The sequence below is a fragment of the Erinaceus europaeus genome, chromosome 17 (assembly GCF_950295315.1).
Source record: "Erinaceus europaeus chromosome 17, mEriEur2.1, whole genome shotgun sequence".
NCBI classification, from domain to species: domain Eukaryota; kingdom Metazoa; phylum Chordata; class Mammalia; order Eulipotyphla; family Erinaceidae; genus Erinaceus; species Erinaceus europaeus.
Window position 1 is genome coordinate 1781094 of NC_080178.1, and position 23946 is coordinate 1805039.

General features: G+C 65.8%; 2 protein-coding genes across 3 annotated transcripts; one reads left to right on the forward strand and one right to left on the reverse strand.

The window, feature by feature from the left end:
* Nucleotides 1-7491: 7491 nt before the first annotated feature.
* LTO1 (LTO1 maturation factor of ABCE1) lies at nucleotides 7492-9272 on the forward strand. Its single transcript, XM_060177332.1, has 5 exons — nucleotides 7492-7649; nucleotides 7761-7866; nucleotides 7984-8054; nucleotides 8819-8936; nucleotides 9017-9272. The coding sequence occupies exons 1-5, from the start codon at nucleotides 7600-7602 to the stop codon at nucleotides 9083-9085; spliced, it is 414 nt and encodes a 137-aa protein (XP_060033315.1). The 5' UTR covers nucleotides 7492-7599; the 3' UTR covers nucleotides 9086-9272.
* Nucleotides 9273-10993: 1721 nt separating this feature from the next.
* Nucleotides 10994-17928, reverse strand: CCND1 (cyclin D1). Of its 2 annotated transcripts, none has more exons than XM_060177302.1 (5): nucleotides 17590-17928; nucleotides 15680-15895; nucleotides 14051-14210; nucleotides 12949-13097; nucleotides 10994-12228 (listed from the first exon to the last, which is right to left on the reverse strand). In XM_060177302.1, the coding sequence occupies exons 1-5, from the start codon at nucleotides 17761-17763 to the stop codon at nucleotides 12082-12084; spliced, it is 846 nt and encodes a 281-aa protein (XP_060033285.1). In that variant the 5' UTR covers nucleotides 17764-17928; the 3' UTR covers nucleotides 10994-12081. The 2 variants fall into 2 exon arrangements, with proteins under 2 accessions (XP_060033285.1, XP_007518749.1); XM_007518687.3 differs by having other exon boundaries at nucleotides 17566-17914.
* Between the last annotated feature and the right edge of the window lie 6018 nt (nucleotides 17929-23946).

Genomic DNA, 23946 nt, shown 5'->3' on the forward strand with positions numbered 1-23946 from the left:
ATCGGCGAGGGGGGGGGCTGCCCAGGAACCGGGGAGACCGGAGGCAGAATGCGAAGCGGCCTAGAGCCAAACCCCCCGGTCCCGGGGGTCCCCCGACACCCTGCAGGAGAAGCCCCCTTCCACCAGGTGAACCCCAACTGCCCCGCCTGGTGCAGGCCCCCACCCTGCCATCCGGACCCCCGATTCCCACCCCCACCCCAAGGTGCCCCGGCTTGTTCACAGACCAAACGCGGGTGAAGGAACCTCAGACGAAGGGGGGCCCCGGGGCGCCCCCACCTGTAGCTTGCAGCCCCCTGCCCACCCCTCACCCCCCACCCAAAGGTGCCTGCAGGCAGCTGCGCGGCCGGGGTCTCCCGGGCCATTGTCTCCCATTGTCTCCCCGGGAGACCCCCCCGCCGCGTCCGGTCGGTTACCCGAATAAAGGGGAGGGGGCGGGGTGGGGACACGTCAGAAGGTCCGAGGCGAGGTGGGCTCTGGAGTGGCCGACGGGCGTCGGGAGATGTGACGGGGTCCTGGGGGGGGCCCGGGGTGCGGGGGAGCCCCCTTCTGCGGCCCGGGACTCCCGCCCTGCGCCCCCGGGAGCGCCTGGCTGGAGGCCGGGGTCAGAGGGGCCCGGGGAGGGGTCCCCTTTATTGCTTCGTGAAGCCAAACCTGCAGGGGACCGGCTCCCCCCGCGCCCCCACGGAGGAGGGGTCCCCAAGCCTGCGTCGCCGGCCCCCTCCTCCCCGGCCCGGGCGGCCTGGGCGGGTCACAGGGCGGGGCCCCAGGCGGGGGCGGGGTCTGGGAGGGTGTGTGCGGGGCGGGGGCCCCAATAAGCCGGGTCGCGGGCACCCCCGCCGGCGGCCGCGGGCTCTATAAAAGGGGCTGGGTGGAGGGCAGCCGCCCGGCCCTGCACCCCGGCCCTGCACCCCCGGAGCCTCGGCCCTGCACCCCCGGAGTCCCTGCCCTGCACCCCGGAGCCCCGGCCCTGCACCCCCGGAGCCTCGGCCCTGCACCCCCGGAGTCCCTGCCCTGCACCCCCGGAGCCTCGGCCCTGCACCCCCGGAGCCTCGGCTCTGCACCCTATGCCCCAGAGCACCGGGGCCCCGGCTTTGCGCCACCAAACCCCCTGAACCCTGGAGTCTGGGCCCTGCCCCGCCCCCCCACGGGCCCCAGAACTGCACCCCGGGACCCCCGCCGCTGCACCCCCGGACCCTCAGAATTGCACCCCAGCAGCTCAGGCTCCGAGCCCCAGCAGCCTCGGCACTGCGCCCAGACCCCCAAGACTAACCCCCGGGGCCCCTGCGCCATGCGCACCGCCGCGCCCCGCGCCCTGGTCCTGGCCGGTCTTTGGTTGGCGGCCGCCGCCAGGCCGCTGTCCTCGGACCCGGGGCCGCACGTGCACCTGGGCTGGGGCGACGCGGTCCGCCTGCGGCACCTGTACGCCGCGGGGCCCCCCGGCCTGGCCAGCTGCTTCCTGCGCATCCGCGCCGACGGCTCGGTGGACTGCGCGCGCGGCCAGAGCGCCCACAGTGAGTGACCCGCGCCCCCAGCCCGGGACCGGCGGCCTGGACAGCCGGGGGCCGAGACACGTGGGCCCTGCTGCCCTGCTGCCCAGCGCCCAGGGCTCGGTACCCCGTCTCCCCCTCCCCAAGGTCCTGGGAGCGTCACTCCGGGGCCCTGACGCAGCCCCCCACCCCCCAGGTTTGGTGGAGATCCGCTCCGTGGCCCTGCAGACCGTGGCCATCAAAGGGGTGCAGAGCTCACGTTACCTCTGCATGGGCGCCGGCGGCAGGATGCTGGGGCAGGTGGGTGCTGGGCCCGGCGCGGTGGGGGTGGGGCGGGTGGAGGGCTCGGGGAGCCGGCCTTCTCTCCCTCTCCCCAGGACTGCATTCAGGTCCGGGTCGAGCGGGGGTGGGGGGGGGTGGGGGGGGTGGGAGGCCCCTTTGTATTTGGGGGAAAAAAGGGGGGGTGTTCTACAGCCCTTTGAATTTAGCCAGGAAAGCTCGCCGCAGCCCCTGCCCGGGCCTGCCCGTGTGTGTGGTCCCGCCTGTCCCCTCTCTGTCCCCTCCCGGCCTCGGAAGAAAAGGGTCAGCCCCCAGCTCGGGCCCTTTGAGGAGGTGCTGTGGGCGGCGGGGGTGGGGGGGCGGGCGGACAGAGTCTCTGTCACCAGGTGTCCCCCGACCTGTGGATGGAGCCCTGGCTGCCCACCTGTTTGGGGGTGGCAGGTGACCCCAGAGGTCTCCAGTGTGGGGTGCAGAGTCCTGGTGGGGGGGTCAGAAACAATGGCTGAGGGAGGGAGTTCAATGGAGTGAACCCCCTCCCAGAGACCCCCACCCCCACCGCAGCCGCTTGGCGGTGGGAGGTCCCGCTCCGGAAGAGGCTCTAATCCGACCCCCTCCCCATCCCACTTGTGGGGGGCCGAGGGGGGGGGTGGACAGAGAGCCTCTCCCTGGGCGCGCTGACAACTTTTGTTAACTTTGGTTTCTAGCTTCGGGGGTGGGGGGTGGTGCAGGTTCTAATCCACCCGCCTCCTGCTCCCCTATGGGCAGGGGGGGCAGGGGAGGTGACCCCCCACATCTTCTCCCGCCCCTCAGCCAGGCTTGGGAAAAGACACAATTAAGAAGCTTAGAAACGAGACAAAAACCGCCCTTTCCTATGAGGGGTTTTTTCTTGGCAACAGGAGAGGGGCGTCTATTCTCCTGGAACCAGCACCCTCCCCCTTTATCCACTTGCATCTCATCCACCGGAGGTCTGGAGGCCCGGGAATGTGTGAGGGGCTAGGGCTCACCCAGCCCTTATCTCTAGCCCTTATCAGCTCCCTGGCACCCACCTGCAGGCCAGTGACCTCGGGCCGGGACAGACACCCGGCTGACTGGAGGCCGCCCAGGCGTCCCGAGGGGGGACGAGGGGGGGCGGGAAGGGGTTTGTCTTGCAGAACACTCTGGCATGTCTCCTCCCCCGCCGCGGGGGGCTGCGGGGGGCTGGGGGGCCTGCTTTGGTACCAGACAAAAAGGCTCAGCCCAGCTGCTTTCATCTGTGCCCCATCCCCACCCGCTGGCTCTCAAGCCCTTCTTGATGAAAAGGCTTGATCCTGGAGGCCTGCCAGAGGCTTTGGGCCCCCCCCCCCAGAGCCCCCCAGTGACTGTAGCTCTGTGTTCAGACACTACCCACCCTCCTGCCTGAGGTGTGCAGACCTTCTAGCTCAGAACAAGGTTCAAGACTAAAAAAAACGGCCTCTGGGCCAGGGAGCAGCTCACCTGGTCGTGCGCCTGCTTGGCCTACAGCTCCAGCCCCGAGCCTGGCCCTTGCCACATGGGAGGAAGTCTCTAGGCTCGTGGCTCCCCCATCTCTGTCTCTCTATCTGAAAAAGCCAGCCCCCCCCCCCAGCCATGATCAAAAAGATGTGGGGGGGAGGCTCTGTGTTAGAATGTGGTTACCGAGAACACACAGCACACACAGGTGACACACAGCTGGAGAGCAGGGATCCAGACTCCTGCCTGAGACTCTGAGGTCTCAGGTTCAATGCCCGGTACCACCATTGGCCAGAGCTGAGCAGGGCTCTAGGGAAACATAATAATAATGGGGCTGGGAAGACAGGGTAACAGTTCTGCAGAAGGCTCTCCTTTCTGAGGCTCTGAAGTCCCGGGTTCAAGCCCCAGCATCGCCATCAGCCAGAGCTGGACAGCTACAAGCACCGTGTGACAACGTAACACACCTAGCTACCTAGTACTCCGCGCTGAGCTGGGCAGAGCAGTTCGGACATGGAATGTGAGGTCAGGGGTAGAGAGCATAATGGTTCTGCAAAGAGACTCTCATGCCTGAGGCTCCAAAAGTCCCAGGTTCAGTCCCCTGCACCACCATAAACCAGAGCCGGACATGTACGGTGCCCAGGTCTGGAACACTGGTCTGGAACGGAGCCCCGGGGTGCAGCTCAGTGCCTCCCCAAGTCCCCCCCTTCCCCGCCCTGCACTGACCGCTTCCTGCCTTCCTCCCCGCAGCTGCAGTACTCCGCTGAGGACTGTGCCTTCCTGGAGCAGCTGCAAGACCACCACACTATGTACCTGTCCCGCCAGCACCAGCGGCCCGTGTCCCTGGGCACCACCCGCCAGAGGCAGCCTCAGGCCTCGGCCCGCGGACCCCCGGCCCTGTTCCACTTCCTGCCCCTGCTGCCCGGGAGCCTGGCTGGCCCCGCCCCACCCAGGCCCCCGCAGGACCCCCGGGAGTCTGCCCCTCTGGAGACAGACAACATGGACCCCTTTGGCCTGGCTGGCCACCTGGAGCAGGTGAAGAGCCCAAGCTTCCAGGAGTGACCGGCCGGGGACGCTGGGGTCTGGATGTGGCCTTGCTCCCCACCCAGCCAGGGTCAGTCGGGCACCAGTGAGGCGTCCCACCTGCCGGCCTCCACGGATCCAGGCGGCTCCCCAGAGGTGAACGGCCACACCGTCTGTCCCCTCCACAGCCCCAGACCTTGGACTTGGAACCCTGCCGCCCCAGGTGCCCCCTGCAGTACCCAAGGAGCCCCGGTGCCTTCTGTGTGCACCCCCCAGCCCCCGCCACAGTGCCCCCTCATCCCAGGCTTCCCTCCCTCAGCCTGTGGCCCTGGTGCCTGGCCTCCCATGCCACCAGAAGCCAGGTCCAGGGAGGCGGGGGGCCCCCATCTCTCCCGGGAGGATCAGGCGGGGCCCCCCAGCACTTAGTCTCTGCTGTGCTATTTATGAATAACTTATTGTGTGTGGTGTGTGTCCAGCTCTATTTTCATGTTATTTATACCCCTGTCTGTGTATTTGTGTCTCGGAGTCCTGTTACTACGTTGAAGTGGGGGTCTGTCTCCAGCCCAGGGCTTACGAGCTTGCAGGCTCGGTCCGGCACCACCGCAAGCCAGGGTCCAGCTGTGCTCCTGCCCCTCTTGGAAAGAGAAATGAATCTTGAAGGAAAAAAAGCCTGGTGGTGCAGCAGCAGGGCCCGAGGCCCCGAGTTCAGGCCCTGGCGCCGCATGTGACGAACGCAGAGACACTCTGGGGGCCAGCTGGAGGTGCACCTGGCTGGGTGCACGTCACCATATGCAGGGGCCCGGGTTCAAGCCCTTTGTTCCCGCCTGCAGGGGAGAAGCTGCCCAAGTGGTGAAGCAGGGCTGGAAGTGTCTCTGTTTCCCCCTTTCCTCTCGACTTTTTTGTCTCTATCAAAAAGAAAAGGGAGCTGTCCAGGCTGTGGGGCTCCTGGCTGGGCTCGTGTCACCTGCTCAAGGACTCGGGTTCAAGACCCCGCTCCCACTTACAGGGAGGAAGCTTCACGAGTGCTGAAGTATGTCTACAGGTGTCTTTCTGTTTCTGTCGGTCTTCTAGCCAAAGCAAAATTAAAAGGAGGCTCCAAACATCTCAAGCAGGGGGAGTTCTGCACCTGTCTTCCTTGCATATATGTGAAGGCTCCCTCCCAGCCGTGTCGCCCCTGCCACCGGCAGTGCAGTCGGGGGGGCCAGGGGTGTGAACTCCCGGGGGCCTGGCTCAGCTGCTGTCTGTCTGTCCATCCAGTGCTGAGGACTGGGAAGACCTTTTGGACAGCGAAGGTCCACTTTACCCCAGGGCCCTGGGATGTCCCATCAGTGCAGAAGGGTCTGCTGGTCGAGGCAGGGCAGCCCCCTCCCGGGGTCTCGTGTCCCCCAGAGCAGAACTTTTCTCCATGGAGCCTGGGATGACCAGGGACATCGGCGAGGGGGCTCGGGCCAGAGAAACAGCACCATAGTGGACACAACAGACTTGAACACCCGAGGCTCAGAGGTCCCAGGTTCGATTCCCAGCACCACCGTGGAGCTGAGGTGCATGGGACCCTGAGAATGTCCCAGCCCCACAGACGGGCAGCCACTAGCACTGGACCTGCTGACCGGGAGCGGCCGGGCCCGTCTGCTTGTGTGAGCGCGCCCCCTGGCGGTCGGTGGGCACGTGGCCTGTGAGGGCTGGGCCTAGGGTCTTGATCTCCCCCTCAGTGCTGTCCCCTTGGACACTGGACACCACGGGTCACCTGCCAGCACCCACTACCCCGCAGACGCCATCACCAGGCGGTGTGCTCGGGGGGTCCCGGTGAGGAACGGCCCATCCCCTGCAGGTGTGCAGACCTAGTCCCGGGTCCTGCCAACCAGGGACCCTCAGCCCTGCCAGCTCTGTCGGCACTCTCAAGCATGAGGTCCGGGTTCGATCCTGGATTCACATGTGCCAGAATGTCGCTACCGGTTCTTCTCCATCTCTGTCTCCTCAGATCTATACTTATGAAAACAAATAAAATGAAAATAAAGCGTCTCTCCAAAGATATGGAAGGACTAGCACAAAAGATTCCTGTGTGGTAAGTGCCGGACTCAGGCACGAGGTCCCAAGTTGGATCCCAGGCAAGGGGTGACGTACGCCAGGGCAATGCTCTGCTCCGACCTCCTGAATAACAAGAAATCTCTCCGGTGGGGGTCGGGCGGTGGCGCAGCGGGTTAAGCGCAAGTGGTGCAAAGCGTAAGGACCGGGGTTCGAGCCCCCGGCTCCCCACCTGCAGGGGAGTCGCTTCCCAGGCGGTGAAGCAGGTCTGCAGGTGTCTGTCTTTCTCTCCCCCTCTCTGTCTTCCCCTCCTCTCTCCATTTCTCTCTGTCCTATCCAACAACGAATGACATCAACAATAATAATAACCACAAGAAGGCTACAACAAGGGCAACAAAAAGGGGGGGATGGCCTCCAGGAGCGGTGGATTCATGGTGCAGGCACTGAGCCCCAGCAATAACCCTGGAGGCAAAAAAAAAGAAATCTCTCCGGTAAACGAGTCACCTGGACGTGCACTGCAGGAGCTCAGGTGGGCACGACTGGAGCGAGGGATGAAGGGAATGGGGTTTCTGTGCCCGCCCGAGGCTCTTCAGTGGCAAAAAAAAAAAAAGGTGGGTGTAATGGGGGTTAAAATTTTTAAAAAATATTAATTTTATTCCCTTTTGTTGCCCTTGTTGTTTTATTGTTGTAGTTATTATTGTTGTCGTTGTTGGATAGGACAGAGAGAAATGGAGAGAGGAGGGGAAGACAGAGAGGGAGAGAAAGACAGACACCTGCAGACCTGCTTCACCGCCTGGGAAGCGACTCCCCTGCAGGTGGGGAGCCGGGGGCTCGAACCCAGATCCTCACGCCGGTCCTTGCGCTTGGCGCCACCTGCGCTTAACCGACTCGACTCCCTATCTTTCCGTTTTAACGAGAGAGAGGGAGGCCTCAGAGCCCTGCCCCGCTCTGGCCGATGGTGGTGCTGAGGCTCGAACCTGGGACCTGCAGAGTCTGTCTGCTCGCAGAGTCGTGCCGCTGTGTCCCCAGCCGCGAGCGAAGGCGCCGGGCACTGGTGGCGAAGGTGCGGCGCGGACCACGCGGCCTGCACGGGTCTGCCTGGGGCACGGCCCCGCCCACCGCGGGGCCGAGGGGGCGGGGCTCACTACCGCTCCGCCCACCGCCTCGGCTGCGCATGCGTCCTGGCCCCGCGCTGGGCCGGGCCCTTCCGGCGCGCCGTAGTTTCCCGGCCTGCCCCGCGCGCCGCCCCCGGAAGTGCGCCGGTCCGCTCGCCGGTGCCGCGTCCGGGCGGGTGGGTGCCGGCGGGTGGCCGCGGCCCAACGCCATGGCGGGGTCGCCGGACATGTTCGACGCCATCGTGATGGCCGACGAGAGGTGAGTGGCGGCCCGGTGAAGCCCCACGCGCCTGGGGCGCCGCGGGGACCGGGGGGCGGGGGCGGGTCTCCCCGGGCGTCCCAGGCCTCACGCCCGCCCGCTCGCCCGCAGGTTCCGCGGGGAAGGCTTCGCCGAGGGCTTCGCGGAGGGCAGCGGCCTGGGCCTGCGGCAGGGACGGCGGCTCGGGGCGGCGCGCGGGGCGCGGGTGGCGGCGGAGGTGGGTGCGGGGCGGCGGGGAGCGGGGCGGCGGGCGGCGGGGAGCGGGCGGCGGGGAGCGGGGCGGCGGGCGGGCTCTCCCGGGTCCCGGCATCCACGCGTCCGTCCGCGCCCGCAGGTCGGCTGCTACCGGGGCTTCGCCGTGGCCTGGCGCTGCCTCCTGCGCGGTGGGGCCTCCGAGAAGGACCGGTGAGGGGCGGGTGTCGGGGGTGTCGGGTCCCGGGGGTGTCGGGTCCCGGGGGTGTCGGGTCCCGGGGGTGTCGGGGGTGTCGGGGTCCCGGGGGTGTCGGGTCCCGGGCTGTCGGGGGTCCCGGGGGTGTCGGGTCCCCGGGGGTGTCGGGGTCCCGGGGGTGTCGGGTGTCGGGGGTGTCGGGTCCCGGGGGTGTCGGGTCCCGGGGGTGTCGGGTCCCGGGGGTGTCGGGGTCCCGGGCTGTCGGGGGTGTCGGGTCCCCGGGGGTGTCGGGGTCCCGGGGGTGTCGGGTGTCGGGGGTGTCGGGTCCCGGGGGTGTCGGGGTCCCGGGGGTGTCGGGGTCCCGGGATGTCGGGGGTGTCGGGTCCCGGGGGTGTCGCGTCCCGTGGGTGTCGGTCCCGGGGGTGTCGGGTCCCGTGGGTGTCGCGTCCCGTGGGTGTCGGGTCCCGGGGGTGTCGGGGTCTCGGGGGTGTCGGGTCCCGGGATGTCGGGGGTGTCGGGTCCCCGGGGGTGTCGGGGTCCCGGGGGTGTCGGGTCCCGGGGGTGTCGGGTCCCGGGATGTCGGGGGTGTCGGGTCCCGGGGGTGTCGCGTCCCGTGGGTGTCGGGTCCCGGGGGTGTCGGGGTCTCGGGGGTGTCGGGTCCCGGGATGTCGGGGGTGTCGGGTCCCGGGGGTGTCGGGTCCCGGGGGTGTCGGGTCCCGGGGGTGTCGGGTCCCAGGGGTGTCTGGTCCCGCGGTCGCCCACACGCGCCGCCCGCCCCCAGCAAGAAGGTGAAGGCGCTGGAGGCGCTGCTCGCCATGATCCAGCGGTTCCCCTACGACGACGCGGCCTACGGGGAGCTGCTGCGGGACCTGGACGGCATCCGGGGCAAGTTCCGGCAGGTGCGGGCCGGGGCCGGGGGTCGCGGGGTGCGGGGTGCAGGCGCCTGTGTGTGTCCGCGCTGAAGCCCCGTCCCGCTCAGCTCTGCTCGCTGCTGCACGTGCGGCCCGACCTCAGGATCCCCGCAGAGGCGGCCGGACTGTCGTTCTGAGCGGCTGCGCCCAGGGGCCGGGCACGGAGCGCCGCCGAGGAGCGTGATCCGGCTCGGACCCGGGTTCAGGCCGCGCAGGGAGCGGCTGGGGTGCGGCTGGGCCTCCCCGCGGGCCGGGGTCCTCACCCCCGGGGCCTGGTCCCCCCTCTGGCCGGTGCCGCGCTCGCCATAAACGATCCTTCAACAAGAGGCGTCCGGACTTGATTTGCCCTCGGCCCCGCTCGCCCTGTCGGTGCTGCCGGGGCTCGAACCTGGGACCCCGACCTCTGCCGGGGTCTGTGAAGGGCCCCATGCTGTCGACCCCGCCCCCGGGAGCGGGTTTTGAGAACCGAAGGTGGATTTAAACAGTGAGAGTGCGAGCCGTGCCGGCCTGCGGCGCCTTCTCTGAGGTGCCCCCCGCCCGTCCCCCGAGGTGGCAGGGCCTCCGCTGGGCTCCGGTCCGCGGGACGGTCATCGCTGCCCCCCCCCCCCCCCCAGAGGTCGAGGACAGACGCTGGCGGGGGTGGGGCAGGGCCGGGCGTGGGGTGGGGCGGGGGTGCACCCACCCTGCTCCCTGCGCAGAGCCCCTGGGCGCCCGTGTCGGCTCGTGTGGAGCCCCGGGTGGCTGTGGGCGCCGTGTCCACCTCTGGACCCGCGTGTGGGCCGGGGACCCCTGGAGCCCCCGTCGTCTCTCCCGGGCCCGGGGGCAGAGGAAGTGACCCGGTGGCTTTTCCTGGAATGTCCGGAGCAGAAGGCAGTTGGCACGTACGTGCCCTTCATGTGTCCTCGGGGGACCGTCCCCAGCCCAGAGACCGGACCTCTGCTAGCCCCCACCTCTCCTGCCCGGGGACAGCCTGGGGGCAGAGCCCACCAGCTGCAGTGGGAGTGACCCCAGGGGCGCCCAGCCCAGCTGGTGTGAGGGTGTTCAGCTGAGCAGTCAGGAAGGTGATGGGCAGGGAAAGCTTCCTGGAGGAGGAGACCTTCATCCTGCTAGCTTCCCGAGCTTTGGTCGACTCAGTACTCCTGCCAAGACCCCCTCCGGAATCTGAGGGGACCCCCACCCTTACCTCCCTCGTCAGTCACCCTAACTCCAGAGCTCAAGGAAACAGGAAGCAGGGCCCAGAAAGGGACGTGACATGACGGGCAGCGAAAGGTGGGTGTCCGCAGCTTCACCCAGGACACAACAGGTGGACGGGAGGGACGGCCCCCCACCCCCGAAACGTCTATGCCCAGAAGGCAGGTGCAGGAGGGCCCACATGGGGAGCACCCGCTTTCCAAGCACCCTTCCAGCTCTTGGGGTGCCTGTGACAGCAGCCCCACCTCCACCCTGCAGCTGCCTCCCCCGCTCCCAAGTGTCCGTCACAGTTGCCTTCGGCCCCCCGCAGGCCCAGGACACCCAGGCTGGACACGGGCATCGTCCCCTGCGCTCATGCCAGGGGGCCCAGCAGCCCCGTCCACCGGGGGCTCCAGTGTCAGTTGAGCAGTGCACAGCCTGGCTCTCCGGGACAGGCAGGCCCTGCTGGGGCCTCGTCCATTCTCTCATTTCTAGACCATTCACGCAACTGTCAGGGACACGCTGGTCACATGGCCTCCCACTCCCAGGATGGAGACCCGCCGTCAGGTGCAGGGCGCACACCCCTGCCGCAGGGGGCTCGGGTCCAGAAGGTGGGGAGGTTGCGTGCGGTGCTGGTCCTGGTCTGCCATGCGCAGGGGATGGGCACGGCCTGAGCCGGCCGGGGTGGGGTAGCCCTGCGGGCACAGCACAGTGCCCGGAATCCCACGGGATGTGCTGGTTACAGTGTCAGAACCAGGGTGGGCGTCCGGACAGCCGGCAGCCCCTCAGCCCGGGGTCAGGCCATGGGAGGTCCCTGGGGGTGAGTGGTCAGGGCAGGGGTCTGCACACTGCACACGGCTGAGTGAAGCACGACATTGTGAGCCAGGGCAGGCTGGGTTTTTGGAACAGAGCAATCACACAAAGTCAAAGTTGATCACATAAAAAAAACCACAAGTCACGATTTCTTATGAGAACATCACAATGAGGACATGGGACATGGCAGTCGAAGTGACACTGAAACAGGACAGACTGACCGATCCTCAAGTAGCAGCAACAGCGACAGGGAAAGGGCACGCCGTGTGGGCGGCCTTTGCGGAATTCCGTCGCCGGGGAGAAGACAGCCGAGCCCCCGGCTCCAGCCCCCAGCGCCCAGCGCCCGCCCGGCCTGGCAGACCCTCTGCCTCAGTCCTCGGGCCAGTCGGGCCCCTCCCTGGCCACGCCACGGCCCTCGGAGGCCCTCTCCATAGAAAGTGCTCTGAAGTGATGCGCTTTTCGGGTGTGGAGACCAGAACGGCACTGGGACAAGAACCCAACCCCGGAGAGGGGGCTGCAGGCAAGGGGGGGACAGGGCACTGGAGTGTCGCCGACAGGGAGATGACTACAGAGACGGGGAAGTGAACACAGAGAGGAGCCTGTCGCCCCGGCCGGGGAGGCCACAGAGGTCAGCTCTGAGAGCCCCTCCCCGCGCAGTGCGGGCCGAGGCCAGCGGTGCCGGACGGACACGGGACTAGCTACCAGGCCAGCCCTGCGCTGGGACCTGCCGCCTCCATAGCCCACGGCCTCCGCGCTGGAAGGAAGGGCTCGCTCTCGTTCCTGCCTTTGCCTGGAAGCAGTGCGGACAAACCTACCCCCAGCCCAGTTAATTCTGGCTTCACACCGGAAAACCGGGCGAGTTGTGGCGGACAGGTGTTGCGGCCCAGCCTGGGCCCGGCTCGGAGCAGCACTGGCGCCCTGCCAGTCTGTGTCTCCCCCTCGTTTTTTCAAAATCATTTTTTTTGGGGATATTTTTTTTTTGTTCTTTTTCTTCCTTTCACTGAAGTCAGAAACGACAGGGAGAAAGGAGCAAAAGGAGAAACCGCCATGCAGGAGCAGGAGGCCGGTGTCCCAGCGAGTGGAGGGTCCCAGGGAGGGACGGTGGGGGGCTCCTGGGGCCGGCTCCCCGCCCGTGCCCGCCACAGCGCCGTCAGATGCTCACGTCCCGGACGTCGGTGGGCGTGCAGGCCAGGCCCGGCTGTTCCTCGGCCGCCTTGGGGTCCAGGCTGTGCTGGGCCTGGCGCAGGCTGGACTCCAGCAGGGCTTCGATCTGCTCCTGGCAGGCGCGGAGGCAGTCCTGGGAGGGGGGCGGGGGGGCCTCTCAGAGGGAGCCTTGGGCGGCGTGGGGGTCTCCCTCCAAACTCCAGGACCCACGAAGGAAGCTCACAGGTGACTGGCCACCCTGGGTGCAGACCCAGCCTGTGCTCCCAGCCTCCCAGATAGCGGGCATCAGTGCCGGGCCGTGCCTGCCTGTCCCGCACCCCCCCCCCCATCATTAGGGACAAGCAGCAGGGAGTTGGGGTGGGGGCTGGTGCCTTCCCATTCTGGAAGCTTCCGGCCTGGAAATGGCATTTTCCCAAGGGACCAGGATTCAGCCGCCACTGGTGGGTGGTGGGGTGCTGCAGTGCTGGGAACAGGCCCCGACTGCCCCCCCCCCCCCAAGACGGAGGCCTCAGCACAGCCAGGGTGGGGTGGGTGCACACTGCTGTCTCGTCTCTGAATAAGAGCTGGCCTGGGGGTGGGCAGTCAAGCAGGAAGGCATAGCTCTGAAACTCAGGCTGGATGCCGGGGCCACGGCAGGGACGGCTGCCTTCGGGGTGACAGCTGCCCGGCGACTCCTCAGCTCCCCAACAACAGCGGCTGCAAGACGCCGGGCCTGCCCCCTCCGGCTGTGAGACCCGAAAGCCCCCAGCCCGCCCCTCGCCGAGAATCGTGGTCTCGCTAGGGCCCTATCCCCAACCCCCCCCCCCACACACACACACACCGCCAGCGTCCCTGGGCAGCCATGTCCACTCACCGGGTCACACTTGATGACTGTGGAGAGGAAGTGTGTGAGGTGGGGGTAGGACAGAAAGCTGTTGGCACTGCCCAGGTGCAGGCCCTGGACGGCGGCCACCACGCTGCCTGCCGCCACCATGGAGGGCGGGCTGGAGATGAACTTGATATCTGGGGGGAGAGGGAGGGGTGAGCAGGGGCGCCGCAGCCTACCCGGGCCTGGGCTCAGCTTAGCGGACAAGCGTCCAGAGGCGCCTGAGCTCTGCCCTCTGCCTTCCAGCCAGAAGCCTCTGTGCTTCAGTGCCAAGCGGGGCGGCGGGGGAGGGGGGGTGCACAGGGTTGGTCAAGACATCCACTTTTTCTAAGCACCGCATCTGACAGCTCCTCAAAGACGAAAACCAGGTGCAGGGGCTGGGGGACAGCAGGATGGTTCAGCTAAGAGACTCTCCTGCATGAGGCTCCGAGGTCCCAGGTCCAGTCCCCAGCACCCCCACCAGCCAGAGCTGAGCAGGGAGGGCTCTGGGCTCTGTCTCTATTATATATTTTTCAAATAGTCCCTTTTGTTGCTCGTTTTATTGTTGTATTTGTTAGTGATGTTGTCATTGTTGGAGAGAGGAGGGGAAGACAGGGAGAGACAAAGACAGACACCTGCAGACCTGCTTCACCGCCTGTGAAGTGACTCCCCTGCATTTGGGGGAGCCGGGGGCTTGAACCGGGATCCTTACACCGGTCCTTGCGCTTTGTGACACATGCGCTTGACCCGCTGCGCTACTGCCCAACTCCCCTTTTATTTTATTTCAGTGAGAGATACAGAGTAAAAGCCCAGAGCCCTGCTCAGCTCTGGCTGATGGTGCTGGGGACAGAGCCTGGGAGTGGGAGAGTCCTTTGCAGAACCATCCTGCTGTTTCCCATTCCCCCTTCTCATAAATAAGTCAATAAAATACTACTCTTGAGGTCCCAGGTTCAGTCCCCAGCACCACCACCAGCAGAGCTGAGCAGATCAGGGGTTTCTCTCATTCAAATAGACATACGAGTAAAGAAATTTTAGTAAAAGGGGGTCACAGTGCCCCCCCCCCCAGACAGACAGGCGGCCCGACCCCACAGGGCTGGGGGAGGCGTCCCACCTGTGGCGCACAGGGCCACGAACGTCTGTGCGTGCCGGCGGATGACCCGCTTGCTGTCCTCGGCCAGTGGCATCTTGGCCAGAAAGTGCTCGATGAAGTCGTGGGGCGTGGTGGCCGCCAGGTTCCACTCGAGCTTGTTCACCAGGACCAGCTCCATGCGCTGCAGGAGGGGCACAGTGAGACGGAACCCCGTCACAGACCCACCCGCCAGCGCCCACTACAGAAGCCGAGTCGGGCGGTGGCGCGGGTGGTGCAAAGTGCAAGGACCAGCATAAGGGTCCCGGTTCCAGCCCCCGGCTCCCCACCTGCAGGGGAGTCACTTCACAAGCAGTGAAGCAGGTCTGCAGGTGTCTGTCTGTCTTTCTCTCCCCCTCTCTGTCTTCCCCTTCTCTCTCCATTTCTCTCTGTCCTATCCAACAACAATGACATCAATAACCACAACAATGTTAAACAACAAGGGCAACAAAAGGGAAAAATAAATATTTTTTAAAAAGCCGGGACTCCCACCTTCTGCTCCCCCAAAAGAGAATTTGGGTCCCAGCCCCCGGGGGGATTGTCAGGGAAGACGAACACAGGGCTCTGAACCCCAACTCCATCAGGACCCGGAGAGAGGAGGGAAAAGGACGGACACTCGGAAGTAATAGCGGGTGTAGGTGTGGGGCCAGGCCGTGGCACACCTGGCTTAGCACACACATTACAGCATGCAAGGACCCGGGTTCAAGCCCCCGTTCGCCACCCACAGGGGAAGCTTCACTGGTGGTGAAGCAGGGCTACAGGGGTCTCTGTCTCCCCTTCCTTCTTGATTTTTCTCTCTATGCAATAATTTTTAATATTTATTTTACCTTTTGTTGCCCTTGTTTATTATTATTGATGTTGTCGTTGGATAGGACAGAGAGAGGAAGGGAACACAGGTGGAAAGACAGACACCTGCAGACCTGCTTCACTGCCTGTGAAGTGACTCCCCTGCAGGTGGGGAGCCGGGGGCTCAAACCCAGATCCTTACACTGATCCTTGTGCTTTGCGCCACCTGCGCTTAAGCTGCTGCGCTACCCCCCAACTCCCAATAAAAACAATTTTTAGAAGTAGGTATAGTCATGATTTAGGAAGAGAAGGCAAGGCCGCAGGAAAGTGGGCAAATATATATAAACGTGGTTATAGAAATAATGGCCCATTCCAGTGGAGGGAACGGGACACAGAGCTCCGGGGGTGGGAACGGGGTGGGATTAGACCCCTGTTGTCTCACAGTTCTGTAAGTCACTATTAAGTCACTAATAACGTTTACAGGGGTGGTCAAGCATGAGGTCCCGAGTTTGATCCCCAGCAGCACATGTGCCAGACTAATGTCTGGCTCTTTGTCTCTCCTCGTATCTTTCTCATAAATAAATAAAATCTAAAAAAAAAAAGTTTATGGGGGGACCCCGCTTCCCCCGCAGGTGCGCTGCCCGCCCGCAGCCGCCAGGGGGCGCGCGCCGCCCGCCGTGCAAGGAGTTGGGGGCGCAGAAGTTTGGGGGCCGCGGTGGGGGTGCGACCCGGTCATTACACACAGACACACACCCGTCCATCCATCGCGCCCTGCCGCCCCCCAGGCCACGCGGGTGCGGGTGCCGGTGCGGGCGCGCGTCCCCTCACCAGCAGCTCGCGGGGCCGGATGGCGTGGTCGGCGTACACGCACAGCTTCTCGGCCGTCAGCGGGACGGTCTCCTGCATCTTGGAGGCCACGAACATGCAGCCGGCGCCCAGCAGCTGCAGGCGGCTCTTGGGCACGGGTTCGAGCGCCAGGAAGCGGTCCAGGTAGCTGACGGCCAGCGGGAACACGGCCTCCTCGCACTTCTGCTCCTCGCACACCTGCGGCGGGCGGGCGGGGCACGGCGGCGCTGAGCGGGGCGGGGGACACCCCGGGCGGGGCGGGGGCACCCTGGGCGCGGGGTCGGGCGGGGTGGGGGGCACCCTGGGCGCGGGGTCGGAGGCGGCGGGGCGGGGGCACCCTGGGCGCGGGGTTGGAGGCGGCGGGGCGGGGGCACCCTGGGCGCGGGGTCGGGCGCGGCGGGGTGGGGGCACCCTGGGCGCGGGGTCGGGGGTGGGGGCACCCTGGGCGCGGGGTCGGGGGCGGGGGACACCCTGGGCGCAGGGTCGGGCGGGGTGGGGGCACCCTGGGCGCAGGGGCGGTGGGGCGGGGACACCCTGGGTGCAGGGTCCGGCGGGGTGGGGGGCACCCTGGGTGCAGGGTCGGGCGGGGCGGGGTTGGGGGCACCCTGGGCGCAGGGTCGGGCGGGGCGGGGTGGGGGCACCCTGGGCGCAGGGGCGGTGGGGCGGGGACACCCTGGGTGCAGGGTCCGGCGGGGTGGGGGGCACCCTGGGCGCAGGGTCGGGCGGGGCGGGGTTGGGGGCACCCTGGGCGCAGGGTCGGGCGGGGCACCCCAGGGTGCGGCCGACACACAAAGGGGGCGCTCCAGGCAGCCCGCTGTATTTCCCCCGACGTCATCTTTCCAAAAAAATATCTTAAAATATGTTTTAAACCGCGGGGCGCACACGCGAGGCCTCAGCCCGGCTCGGGGCGGTGCGGGAGGGTCACAGGCAGAGCCGGGGCGCCGCGTCCTGACCCTGCGGGAGGGACCCGCCAATGTGGGTGGCGACCGGGGCGCCCCGGAAACTCGCTGCAGGGACAAAGGGCCCCCAAGTCTGCCGGCCCGCCGGCGCGGCCCCCTTCTCTCCAGTGATCAAGAAACGCTTGGGGCTCGAAATAAAAGATGGGGAGCTCGCGGGCGGGCAGACGCGTGCCGGGCGGCAGCGAGCCCTAAGCCAAGCAGTGCACCTCCAACCCCGCGCACCCCAAACCCCCTCTCACCCCAATGCCAGTGCACCCCAAACCCTGCGCACACCCAAACCCGAGCCGGGGCGTGCGGCCTGACAGGTGGCGCTAGGGGGGGGGGGCTGTAGGCGGGGTCACCAGGGCCGCCCGCGTGCAGGCTGCACCCTGCAATCCTTTGGGGGTGCTCCCCGCCCCTCCCCCTGGAGAGGACATTTCGGCGGCCACCCCCAACATGCAGAATGCACCACCCTCCCGGAGCTGTCGATCCTGGGGGGCGGCGTCCAGGGCTCCCGGGTGCAGCCCAAGAGGTCCTCAGGGGCCGCAGGGGGGTGACATTCCAAGGGTCTCCCGGGGCAGCGTCCGGGGGCGCAGTGTCCAGGGTTGGGGGCGCAGGGTCCGTGGGGCAGGGTCGGGAGTGCAGGGTCCAGGGCGCAGCGTCTGGGTCCCGGCCCGGGGGGGTCAGCGTCTAGATCCCGGGGGTCAGCGTCTAGGTCCCGGGGGCCAGCGTCTAGATCCCGGCCCGGGGGGTCAGCGTCTAGGTCCCGGGGACCAGAGTCTAGGTCCCGGCCCGGGGGTCAGCGTCTAGATCCCGGGGGGTCAGCGTCTAGGTCCCGGGGGTCAGTGTCTAGATCCCGGGGGGTCAGCGTCTAGGTCCCGGGGGTCAGTGTCTAGATCCCGGGGGCCAGCGTCTAGGTCCCGGGCGCACCTCGAGCATCCAGGCCGTGAGCACCTTGCGCGCCGCGGGCAGCCCGCCCCCCTGCGCGCACTGGAAGTAGCCGGCGGCCGGCGCGCCCGTCTCCTCGGCCCGCAGTAGCGCGCGCAGCACGCGGTCGGTCAGCAGGTTCGCGTCCCGGTGGGCTCGGCGCACGGCGTCCGCCTCGCAGCACAGCAGCTGGTGCGCCATGGCGCGGGCCCGGGTTCGAGGCTGGGCGCAGCGCTGCGCTCCGCTCGGCCGCCCGGGCCCCGCTGCTCTGCGCGCCCGGCCTCCGGGACTCGCCACAAAACCCGCGGCGGCGGGCGGGACATCAAAGTCGGGGGCGGGGCGGCCCCCCCACCCTGCGCCCGGCCCGCATAGAAATGCAAATGGGCGCCGGCCGCCTCTCCGCCCCCCGCGCTCCCCGCTGCGGGAAGCGGGGTGCCGAGGGAGGGGGGCCCCGCGCGCAACCCCCGGGAGTCGGGGTGGGTGGAGGTGGCTTTGCAGGAGGGGGGCGCGCGGGGCCCGCCGCAGGGAAAGGGGTGGGGACCAGGGGGCCCGAGACACCCCAAGTCCCAGCCGCGAGCCCCCCCACCCCGGAAGCACGTGCACCGCCTCTCATTTCAGGACCACGTGGAGGCTCCCGGGACGCGGCACTTCATGGGGGGGGGGGGGACACGGCCCACGTGGCGGGGGGCGGCTGTGCTCTGCAAATGCCCGAGGGGGGAACCCCAGAGCAGAGAAGGGGCTTCAGCCTGGCACGTTCGTTCCTGATCCAAAAATAAATAAATGCCCCCCAAATTCCAGCCGAAGATGGAGGCGGGTATTTCCCATGTCCCTTTCTGGGGGGCCCCCGTGTGTGCCCTCCATCTTCAGCTGTGCAGACAGACACCCCGCCACAGCAGGCGGCAGAACCGGGGTCCCTGCCCTACCTCGGTAACAATAAAATAAAATAAAATAAAATAAAATAAAAGGGCTGGACATCGGAGTCGCCTCGGGCCGGGACCAGACCCCCGGAAGCCTCCGGATTAATTTTCTTGTTTCTTGTTGGAGGTGTGCGGGCTGTCTGCACCTTTAGGGTCCGGGGGCCCCCGAGGAAGTCGAGGGGCTGGGCGCCCCCAAACCACCGCGGACTCAGCACAGAGAAGACCACCCAGGAGCTCCCCCTCCCCCTGTTGATGTTTTATTAACGTTTCTTTGGGAACTTTTTTTTTTTTTTTTAAGTTTTTTACTCATCCGGCCGCCCCTCCACTCACTTCCCTCCCTCCCGGGGTGTCACTGGGCGACACTGGACGCCGACCACCCCGCACAGGGCGGGTCCTCCATCCAGGAATCCCCGCCGCCCCGGAGATTGACGGGGCCGCCCCTCCCCCCGCGACTCCAATCTGCGGGGCCCCGCAGCCCCCCCAAACCCGGGAGGGGCCCCCGAGGAAGCTGGAATTAGCATGAGCCAATGGGAGCGCGGCGCTGTTGCCAGGCGGCCGGGGCAGATCTCGACGCCGCCGCCGCCGCCGCCGCCGCCGCCGCCGCCGCTCCCAGGGACCGACGCAAAAGTGCGAGCTCTGCGCCGAGCGTGCACGCGGACCCGGAGCCCCCGGGAGGCGCTGGAATTCGTAGGGTGGCGGGGGGCACCGGTCCCCAGGCCCCCCAGGCCCGCGCTCCCCGAGGACACCCCCCCCAAGATCCAGCCAGGCTCGAGTTTAGCTGAGGGTTTTTTGGGTGGTTTTGGTTTTTTGAAATGCGAGGCAGCTTTCTGCAAACTTTCCTGTTGGGGTTGTTTTACTTTGCACGCTCGAAAATGAAATGAAATGAAATAGAATAGAATAGAATAAAACAAAATCAATAAAAATCAAGACAGCCAGCAGGTAGGGAGCGGGCGCCGAGCTCGGGCTGGCCCAGTGCACCGCGTTCTGTGCTTCGGGGTCCGGGGCTGGGCGAGGGGCGTTAGGAGACTAAGGCCGGCGGCTCCTAGGAAGGGAAGCCCCCCCCCCCCCCAAATCGCCGTCCGGGGCGCCGCGGACGATCGCTCGGTCGCCATCGGCTGTGGGAACCGCACCCTGGAGCGCCCCGCTCCACCCCTGCCGGGATGGGGGGTTCGGGGGCGCAGAGGATTCGGGCGGGGGTGCAGGGGGGAGGCTGGGCGCAGGGGGCGGCGTCCGAACGAAGGGTGCAGGGGGGTGCAGAGGATTCGGGCGGGGGTGCAGGGGGGAGGCTGGGCGCAGGGGGCGGCGTCCGAACGAAGGGTGCAGGGGGGTGCAGAGGATTCGGGCGGGGGCGCAGGGGGGAGGCTGGGCGCAGGGGGCGGCGTCCGAACGAAGGGTGCAGGGGGGAGGCGGAGGCTGGAGGGCCGGCTCGGAGGAGCCTCTCCCCCGCGGGGGCGCGCAGGTGGGCTCACCGGCACCAACACACCTGGCGGCGACCCGCAGGGCCTGGCCCGGCCGCAGCTCCTTCTGAAGTCGCCCCGGGGGACGCGCTGCACCCACACCCTCGCACCCCGCAATAGCACCCTGCACTCGCACCCCGCACCCTCGCACCCCGCACCTTGCACCCGCACCCCGCAATCGCGCCCTCGCACCCTGCACCCGCACCCTCGCACCTTACACCCGCACCCCGCAGTCACACCCTCGCACCCTGCACCCGCACCCCGCAATCGCACCCTTGCACCCCGCAACCGCACCCCCGCACCCCAGCCCTGGAACCGGCAGTCTGTGACAGCCGAGGAAGAGGGGAACCCGGGGCTAGAGGCGACCCCCAACATTCTGGGGGCGCATGGTGCTCCTGGAGGCCCGGGGTGCGGAACATCCACACCCCAAAATGCTGGGCCTGGCCTCTGTCCGGGGGGTGCGGCGTGGGCGCCCCAGACAAGCGGCTGTGAGGGGGGGGGCTTGGGGACCCTGTAGCCCCCTCCCCTGCAGGGCCCAGCACACCCCCACCTGCAGGGGGTGCAGGGCGCCCCAACTGGGGAGACTCGCGGGGGTGGGGGTGGGGGCACGATGCTTCGCCTTGATCTCGGGGCGTCTGCTGGTTGTGGGGAGGGGCTCCCCTGGGTGTGTGGGGGGGGTTCCCTGACTGTGGGGTCTCCCCCGCCTATGGGGGCTCCTGATACCTGCCAGATGAGGAAGGGAACTGCTCCAGGCTGGGGTGTCGGGGGACCCCTCTTCCTGGGGTCCCCAGCCTGGTGCTCCGGGGACAGAGGTTGGGCCCCCGCAGGGAGGTTCCGGGTCCGAGGTGCCGGTTGCACCCTAAGCTGCCCTGGTTGGGGTGCAGCGGGCCGCGCCTGGGGGGCTGCTCCCCACATTCTGCACATTCCCGCAGGTGGAGGCGGCCCGCTGGCACCTGAGGAAGGTGACCCACCTGGCCTCTGCTTCCCTTTGCTGCTCAGGGCTGGTTTCAGTCTTGGGGGCTGTGGGCTGTCTGAGGGCCTGGTTCTGAGAGGCATTTACGACTCAGGCAGACAGAGGGGGAGAGACAGACAGACACCTGCAGACCTGCTTCACCGCCTATGAAGCGACTCCCCTGCAGGTGGGGAGCCGGGATCCTTGCGCCACGTGCGCTTAACCCGCTGCACTAACGCCCGACTCCCTGTCTTCTGTATTTTTCATGAGAGAGAGGCAAGTCCTGACTTCAGCTTTGGTGAGCTCCACGCTCACCCGGGAAGGAGGGCAGGGCAGGGACACCCCGGGCAGAGAGGGAGGGGAGAATGTTCTAGATGTCCGGCCAGAGGAAGCACAGCTCTTGGCCACAAGATCGGGGAGCCAGCAGCTCCGCTGCCCCCACCCCTGCACAACAGCCCCCACCATCCCCCACCCCAACTCTGTCTGCTTCCCAGTGAAGGGGACGTCGGCCAGGTTCAGAGGGTGTGTGTGGGGGGTCGATAAGTGGAGGCCTTGTTAGTAGCCAGCCCCCAGTCCAAGCAGCCTGCACCCAACAACGGTCATGGGGAGCTGAGCCCCTCTGTGAAACAGGGCCTGGCCCGGCTCCTCAGTTATCACAAAAAGAGGCAGTGGGACAGCCAAGGAGACCTGGAGACAGCAGGATCAACTCCCCCCAGCCCCGGGGAGCCCCCTCCTCTGCGCTGAGTTACCCTAAAAACATGGGAGCCCTTCCCAGCTCCCAGGCGGGGGGGGGGGTGTTGCATCCTCGAGGTGGGAGGTCTGGGGTGAAGGTTGAGCGGATTTGGAAGGTGCAGGTCTGGGCTTGGCCTAAGCGAGTGGGCACCCTCTCCCTGATCTGCGGCCGCCCCTCCCTACCCTTTAACTCTGAGCCAACATCCACCCACCAGCCAGTTCCCAGGCAGGTCCAGGGGTGGGACAGGCACTGGGGGGGTTAAGGGCGGTAACAGGTTAGGGGGTGTGTACACTCTACCTGGCCCATACACACCACTCATTCGTTCATTTTTTAAAGATTTTATTTATTTTTAATATTTACTTATTATTGGACAGAGGGAAATTGAGAAGGGAGGGGGAAAAGAGAGGAGAGAGACAGAGAGACTCCTGCAGCCCTGCTTCACCACTCGTGAAGCTTTCCCCCTGCAGGTGGGAACCAGGGACTCGAACCCGGGTCCTTGTGCCCTGGAGTGTGTGCGCTCAACCAGGTGCGCCACTGCCTGGCCCCTTCTTTTATACCTTTCTTTCTTTTTTTAAGAGAGCGAGAGGAGGGGCCCGGTGGTGGCACACCTGGTTGAGCGCACATATTACAATGCTCAAAGACCTGGGTTCGAGCCCCCGGCTCCCCACCTTTGCAATTGGTGAAGCAGGGCTGCAGGTGTCCCTCACACTCTCTGTCTCCCCATTCCCTCTCAGATTCTGTCTCTATTCAATAAATAAAGATTAAAAGAGAGAGAGAGATACCCCAGAGCATTGCTCAGCTCTGGGCGTGCAAGTCCTTTGCTCTGTCACTGAGCAGTCTCTCTGGCCCCTCTGCTCTGGCTGAGGGTGGTGTGGGGAATTGAACCTGGGACTTTGCAGCCTCAGACATGAAAGTCTGTTTGCAAAACCATTTTGTTATCTCCCTGCCCCTCCTCTTCTTCCTGAATCAAAGTCTGTGTGGGTGTGTTTCAAATTGGGAAGAGTGTCAAGGGAGACAGGTGGACAGAAGCCACTTTTCCGCCCCCTCCTCCAGCCCCTTCCCCTCCCTGGAGGACAGGTGCCCTCACCTGGCCCCTGATACTGTGCATGGAGCTGGGGCTCGAACCCAGGGCCTCTCACATGACACAGCATGAGCTGGATGAGCTGTCTTCTAGCCTCTGCATTGACTGCTTGGAGATTTCTATTACAGGAGAGAGAGAGAGAGAGAGAAGAGAGAGGGAGGAGGAGGAGGAGGAGGGAAGGGGAGCTCTGAGGGTCCTTCCTAATCCCACCTCGGGCCCCATCCTCACCTCCTCACTCCCACAGTCCTAAGTTTGGGGGGCACAGACCTCTCTCTAGCCCACAGCACCCCATCAGCACCATCTTCCCCAGGGCCCTGCTGAGCTCTGGCTGACGGTGGTGTTGGGGGTTGAACCCGGGACCTCAGAGCCTCAGGCAGGAGAGTCTTTTGCAGAGCCATGAAACCTGGCATTTATTATTATTATTATCATCATCATCATCTTTTTTTAATTATGAGAATATTTATTTATTGGATATAGACAGAAACTGAGAGGGAAGGGGGAGAGAGGGAGAGAGACAGAGAGACCCCTGCAGCCCTGCTCCACCACTCATGAGGCTTTCCCCCTGCAGGTGGGGACTGGGGGTTCGAACCTGGTCCTTGAGCACCGTAACATGTGCGCCCAATCTGGTGCACTACCCCCCCCACACACACACACACACAGAAATTTATTTTTAAAACAGAAGGCCCAGAGACCGGGAAGGGAGGAATGTCAATTTAATTCGAGCCGGCTGATTTTTTTTTTTTTTTAAGGCAAGACGAGCGAAGTCTGGGGGAGATAAAGCTGGGGGTCAGATGTGCACGGTCTGCTTTCCGTCCGCCAGGCCCCACACCCTCCAGGCCCCAGCGGCTGCCGGTGGCCTCTTGCATGGCCAGGAACAGGGCCCGACTGTGCGGCAAGGGCTGGGCTGGAGTGCCGACTCCCAGATCCCAGTGCCCCGAGACCCCATACCACACACCAGGAAATATCGCCTTACCACCTGCGAGGCCAGAGCCCAGCCCCAGTCCCCGCAGGGTCCTGTTTCAGGAGGCCTGGGTCTGTAGGGGAGTGGGGGGCTGGGGGGGGCCTTCAGGGGAGTGGCCGAGGCCACTTGGTCTCTGGAATCTGAGTTATTTTTGTTCATCTTTTTTTTCCTTTTCTTTTTTTCCTTTATTGTGTTCATTTTCTTTCTTGTTCTTTAATCATTAATTTTTAAAAAAATTTAATCGATCTTGTTATAGTTATTCTTAGTTGTTTTTTTTTTTTTA

Excerpts from the sequence above, each read along its gene's own strand:
- LTO1 (XM_060177332.1), top strand. The coding sequence starts at position 7,600 with ATGGCGGGGTCGCCGGACATGTTCGACGCCATCGTGATGGCCGACGAG. Across the intron at positions 7,650-7,760 it reads ATCGTGATGGCCGACGAGAG|GTTCCGCGGGGAAGGCTTCG; the intron begins GTGAGTGGCGGC and ends GCTCGCCCGCAG. Across the intron at positions 8,055-8,818 it reads GGGGCCTCCGAGAAGGACCG|CAAGAAGGTGAAGGCGCTGG; the intron begins GTGAGGGGCGGG and ends GCCCGCCCCCAG.
- CCND1 (XM_007518687.3), bottom strand. The coding sequence starts at position 17,763 with ATGGCGCACCAGCTGCTGTGCTGCGAGGCGGACGCCGTGCGCCGAGCC. Across the intron at positions 14,211-15,679 it reads TCCGGCCCCGCGAGCTGCTG|CGCATGGAGCTGGTCCTGGT; the intron begins GTGAGGGGACGC and ends CCCCTCCTGCAG. Across the intron at positions 12,229-12,948 it reads CAGTCATCAAGTGTGACCCG|GACTGCCTCCGCGCCTGCCA; the intron begins GTGAGTGGACAT and ends CCCCCCTCCCAG.